Source organism: Helianthus annuus, chromosome 12 (assembly GCF_002127325.2).
Source record: "Helianthus annuus cultivar XRQ/B chromosome 12, HanXRQr2.0-SUNRISE, whole genome shotgun sequence".
Classification (NCBI taxonomy): domain Eukaryota; kingdom Viridiplantae; phylum Streptophyta; class Magnoliopsida; order Asterales; family Asteraceae; genus Helianthus; species Helianthus annuus.
The window spans coordinates 63,978,502-63,984,287 of record NC_035444.2 but is presented as its reverse complement, the minus strand read 5'-3'; the positions used below and the strand labels follow the sequence as shown (position 1 = coordinate 63,984,287).

The following is a 5,786-nucleotide window of genomic DNA, read 5'->3' as shown; positions in this document are numbered from 1 at the left end:
TTGTGTAGCTATCCTGTCCAGCACCACCCGCCATAAGAAGCAGTTTACTTTTTTCGGGATCCAGTGCAGCCAACTCAGAACTTTTGTTTCTTTAATAGTATCAATGTGGTCCAATTCGTTTCTTACTACATTCACCGCAAAATCAGCCACCTCTTCGCTCGACTTCCATAACCGAACATCCGAATCCCGATTAATCCCAACGCTTTGTAGTATTAACAAGCATGCAGCCCACTCCTCAATATTATTTGATTTGATAAAGGATTACAGCTCCCCCAAAACCAATCAATTGACTCATGATTCATAATGTATCTATCAGAAACAAAACATCTTTTATCACTTTCCAATTCATAAAGATTAGGGAACATCTCCCTAAGTGTACTGTTTCCAGCCCAAGAATCTAACCAAAATAATACTTTTTTGCCATTACCCAGCTTCGGAACCAATCTTTCTTTTACATTGATCGACTGAATTTGAGATTTGCGTCCCAAATTAACTATTGACTTCCAAACACCACCAATCGAGCTTTTCAACGGTATGTAAGAGTGGCACCTTGTATCACCATGAATAGCCGTAATAGATCTGGCCCATAAAGAAGCAGGCTCATTCTTGAAACGAACTAACCATTTAATCATTAACACTTTATTAGATGCCGCCAAACTCCCGACACCCAAGCCCCCTTTATTTTTTGGAGCAACCACTTTAAACCATGGAACCGAATTGACTTTATTCTTATCCGTACAACCCCCCCCCCCTAAGAACTTCCTATGAATCTTTTCCAGTTGTTTTAACACCTGTGAGGGTGCGCAAAACAGTGATAGGAAATAAGTTGGAAGGTTACCTAGTACCGCTTCAATGAGTGTTAACTGTCACACCCCAACCGATGGCGGAAACATCGGGATGAGATGAACAAATTGCTCAAAACAACATAACACTAAGTGTGACAATATAGATTAAATCATTTTATTAAATTCAAATGAAAGGTACATTGTCTCAAATAAACAAACATAGTTCAACATTAACTAAAATGCTAAAATGGGTTTCTAATGCCATCCTAGCTTGTTTCTTGATTCTTGAATAGTCAACCTGCAATATGTATTAAAATAAAATCAACAAAAGCATGTTGGCGAGTATACAAGTTTTCATACATAGCATAGTACGTGTTTAAAATGTTGCTTATATCCAAATGTGAAATACAATATCATATTGACAGTATATACTCGAAACGATGTTACTCTACGTGTCCAAACCAAAGTTTAACGCAATTAACGTGTCCAACCCAAAAGTGAACGAGTGGTTTTAACATAATTTAACCTAACAATACTCGTTAATATAACGAGAGGGGCGTTTCTCAACCTATAGCGCTACCATTGTTAGGGGAGGCTTGTACGAAGTTAAAGAACACATAGTCATGAGTGTTTACAATAGCATAACATGTCTAACATCATTAAAATGTATCACCTAGTGTAATGGATAGAGTGTGCATAAAATGTTTGATGTGATTGTGATGTTTGATATAGAATACATATTGCACCCAAAAGTGGAAAATAGAAAATGGGTCATGTATACTCACATTGATTGCGTTGCGATTTCTTGTAAGTAACGCACGAGTAAGGATGGAGAAATCCAAAGTATTGAACTAGAATCGATTATCCTAAATGATTAAAATAATACATAACGAACTCATTAATATTTTTTTTGGTTAAATATAATTCCTAATGTTTATGGTTTATGGTTTACATTTAATTATTCATATATTATTATTTATTTCATAATAATCCTTTTAGTCTTTTAGTTTACCAAAATAACACCGTAAACATATAATATGTAATGTTGTCAATTCAATAATTCTAAAAATGTAAGTGTACCACCCATGTAAACACCCAGTCACAACCCACTGTTAAATGAAAGTTTCAGTTTTCAAGATCTTTTGAATATTAGTTAATTAGTTTGTTTATCTCATTCTACAGGATCATACGAATAGTAGACGAGGCGACCATTTTTAGTTAACAAAATCATCAACAGTAGGCTATTCCCAACATCACCTGTTATCTTCTTCATTCATTTAATGAACATACACAACTGTTTGTTATGAAACTTATAGTTTAAGTTGGTTGAACATTGTTAAAATGAGATGTGTATCAATTGTAATAAACGAAGAACAAGAAAGAACAAGAAATTATACCGAAACAGTGGCGGTTGCTTCAGACTCGCGCTTTTCCGACAACGTTCCGAACCGGCGACTGCGACGAAACATAAAAAGGATTCCCGTCGATCACGTATGGCTACGGCGAAACTCCGGGGACGTCTCCGATAATGTAGGCTTTCTCCGTGCTCGATGATGCAAGATTTCCTGTCGTGCCCACCTTACGTAACTCCGGTGAGTTTGTGGATAATGCGAAAAGTGTAGTGAGGGTGCGCGATGTCGAGACAGGTTTGTGGGAGGACGGTAAAGAGAATTTTTTGCAGAAGTAGGTGGTCTACAAAAATAAAGAGTGCAATTAGGTGAATTTGAAAAATATTTTCAGATATAGGTAAGTTGTGGAATGAATTCGCGACCTTCTCTCCATTTTCTGCAAAAGAACATGAATTCCTGCAAAAGCTGACATTCTCTGCAAAGGTCTGTGTCTGAAACAGCGACCTTGTGAAGGTCGCGAATTGATGTCACAATCTTGTACAAGGTCGCGAATTCATATACCAAGCTTATTAAAGGTCGCTATTTCATGTCCCAACCTTGCTGAAGGTCGCAGATTGAAGTTCCAATCATGTATAAGGTCGCGGATCCATGTATAAACCTTGGTAAAGGTCGCGAATTGATGTCCAGACCTTATACAAGGTCGCAGATTCATATCCCAAGCTTATTAAAGGTCGCAGATTTGAACCACAAGCTTATTGTTTTGTCTCGATACTTTAATAAAGCATGGCAGATTATTTTTGAATATGGACAAAAGTTGCAGAATTTATTAAGCTTTTCGGATGGTAGTGTATAGGTGCATGTATGAGGTTTTTGTCCCTTTCTTGCATGAAATGTGAGTGGTAAATGTTTTGGTGATATGACTTGACCCTAGCTCTCACATGATAAGAAATAAAACCTGCACATTTGAATAGTTGTGTGTAAGAGAATCCAACTGTAGTGTAAGGAAAACTTCTGCAAACACAATGAATTCGAAAATTGAGGCAGCTGGTGAAGTATTTACATATGAACATAAAGCAAAGGAGTTGAGCTACATTTTCAATATCAAAGTCAATCCTTTCATTAACGAAAAAAATTCAGTCAAGTGTTATAAGCCGAAGATGAATTTTGAATGTCATCCTGGTCCGATGAATGCATCGGTGTTGTTCTTGGGCAACAATCACCGTGCGTTTGAGGTGTTTAAAAATCCTACACCGTATGATAACCCATTAGATGTTAGACGATCAGATCGAACGTTCTGGCAACATATCAAACAAAATCCGGTTAGTGGAAGGGTAGAAGCTTTAATACATGCAGCAGGTTTCAGCGGGATACTGCAATGTGGGTACAAGTATCTTGACCACGCGTTAATAACTGCGTTGGTTGAGAGATGGAGGCCAGAAACTCACACGTTTCACCTTCCATTTGGAGAAACGACCGTGACATTACAGGATGTCAACGTGTTGTGGGGGCTACCGATAGATGGGTTGCCTATTTCTGGGGCTGACACTGGTATGTCGATGTATACTGTACGCGACAAGTGTCAAACGGTGTTGGGGTTTACCCCTGAAGAAGCTTTTGTGAAGGGCAAAAGGGTTAGGTCCGCCCGAGTTTTAGCACAAATAACGTCATCCAATTTTTCTGAAAATGAAGCATCAGATGAAGATTGCATTTTTCGTGCACGTCAAATAATATTTTATTTGATAGGGTGCACAATCTTTCCTAATATTGCAAACAACCTGATTGATGTCAAATTTTTAGATTTTCTGGTAGACTTGCCCGCATGTTCGGGATATAGTTGGGGAGGTGCTGTGTTAGCTCTCCTTTACAAAAACCTTTGTAATGCTACAGCACCTAATGCTATAGCCATTACTGGCCCAGTTGCGCTTCTACAAGTGTGGGCTTGGGAGAGGGTTCGCTGTTTTGCTCCTGCTATTGCCCGGTTCCAGTACAATGCCCCGTTAGCTGCTCGGTAGTGTGAATTGTAAATAATGAAATTTATTATTTGTATATATATACCTGACTTATGTTATTTTTTTTAATTTATCCTTTTAGGTGGAAGGGAAGCTTAACGTGTACAGATGTTTCCACACATCAGCTGCAATCAATGACCGAGGCAACGGTATGGTTGTTAGTTGTTGACATATAAAATTTAAGTTTGTTTGAAAAGGTTTTAATGAATGAATTTTTTTTTTGTTGCAGTTTAATTGGAGGCCATACGACGACATTCTCGATAGACTCCCTGATATATGTCGGAGTGGTATGGGAATTTGGCTGAGTTGTTGCCCTTTGCTATGCTACGCGGTTGTGGAGCATCACTATCCTCAACGAGTGATGAGACAGTTTGGCATGTTCCAGTACATACCTAACCCAATTGCCATAGATCATAATGAGCATGCCAGACTTCATGCCATGAACCGGAGTGGGAAAACCGGCTGGAACTGGTTAAGTCGTCACGCACCGTATGTTAGTCAGTGGGAGGCACGTCATCAAAACTTGGTGACGGGGGAACTCACGACATCTGTTGGAGTTGCCAACGATTACATGTCGTGGTACATGCAACATACGGTGTTATATGTGTCTAACCCACAGTTGTCAGCTGGCCCTACGAGCGGATTTCAAGACGAAGGAGCGAGGGTCCAAATGATGGTATTTACAAGTGTAAAATTATTGAAATCATCCATTCTTATTTTTATTAAAAAATTAATTATTAATTTATTTTTGCAGTCGGAGACGATGGGTCTAATTCACCGATCTGAAGATGTGGACGTTATTCATGGTGCGGCTTATCGGGCCCTTGAGATGTCTAATGTTCCACAATACACACAATATCTGACTCATCTGTCACAGGAGCCGGTGGACCTTGTTTCATATCCTCGTACACAGAGGTTAGGTAGGCAACGACGTCGTGCTCGTGGTGGTAGAAACGTTGAAGAGGCCGGGCCATCAAATTGGGCGCCAAACTTCGAAACAGGGGGGGGGGGACAGGATCCGGTGGTAACGAAGATTTAAACTTTGCGGTAAACCTTGGTAATACTGATACGGGTGCATCATGGCAGTCGGCGTTGGCTACGGCATGCTCCGAGGGTTTTGACGTGGGTATGTTATTAAACCCCCAACAGAATGATATGGGTGACAACAATCAGTTTGTAGACCCAAACATAAGTCAGGCGGGGTTCTTTAGCCCCTCGTCCCATATGATGGACCCCAACACTAGTCTGGCAGGGTTTGTTACCCCCGCGTCACAGATGATAACATTTATGCCGGAGACCCAAACAGACTATCATTATTGGGCCCCAAACCAAAGTAACGAAGATCACCGGAACCGTTATGCAGATGTTGAACCAAACCCCTTAGACTGGAGTCTCGACTTGAACCTGTTTCCACCACCACCGAATGACCCATAGAGTGTAATACGTTGTGAGTTAAATATATTGTGTAATAAACTGTGAAATAAATATATTGTTCTTTTTGTTTTTGTTTTTGTTATGTCTATTATTAATTATTTTTTCAAAGTAAGCCGATGCTAAAAAAACACATAATGATGTATTTATATTTGTATGTCATTAAGGGTATAAAGGACATTTCACAATTTTAAAGTGATAAGCATTTTTCT

At 39.3% G+C, this 5,786-nt stretch overlaps 1 protein-coding gene across 1 annotated transcript; it reads left to right on the top strand.

The window, feature by feature from the left end:
• The first annotated feature begins 3,156 nt into the window (after positions 1 to 3,156).
• Positions 3,157 to 5,577, top strand: LOC110892997 (serine/threonine-protein phosphatase 7 long form homolog). The gene is made up of 5 exons (XM_022140122.1): positions 3,157 to 4,142; positions 4,226 to 4,292; positions 4,373 to 4,819; positions 4,898 to 5,125; positions 5,230 to 5,577. Exons 1-5 carry the CDS (start codon positions 3,157 to 3,159, stop codon positions 5,575 to 5,577), a joined length of 2,076 nt encoding a protein of 691 aa, XP_021995814.1.
• The last annotated feature ends 209 nt before the right edge of the window (positions 5,578 to 5,786 follow it).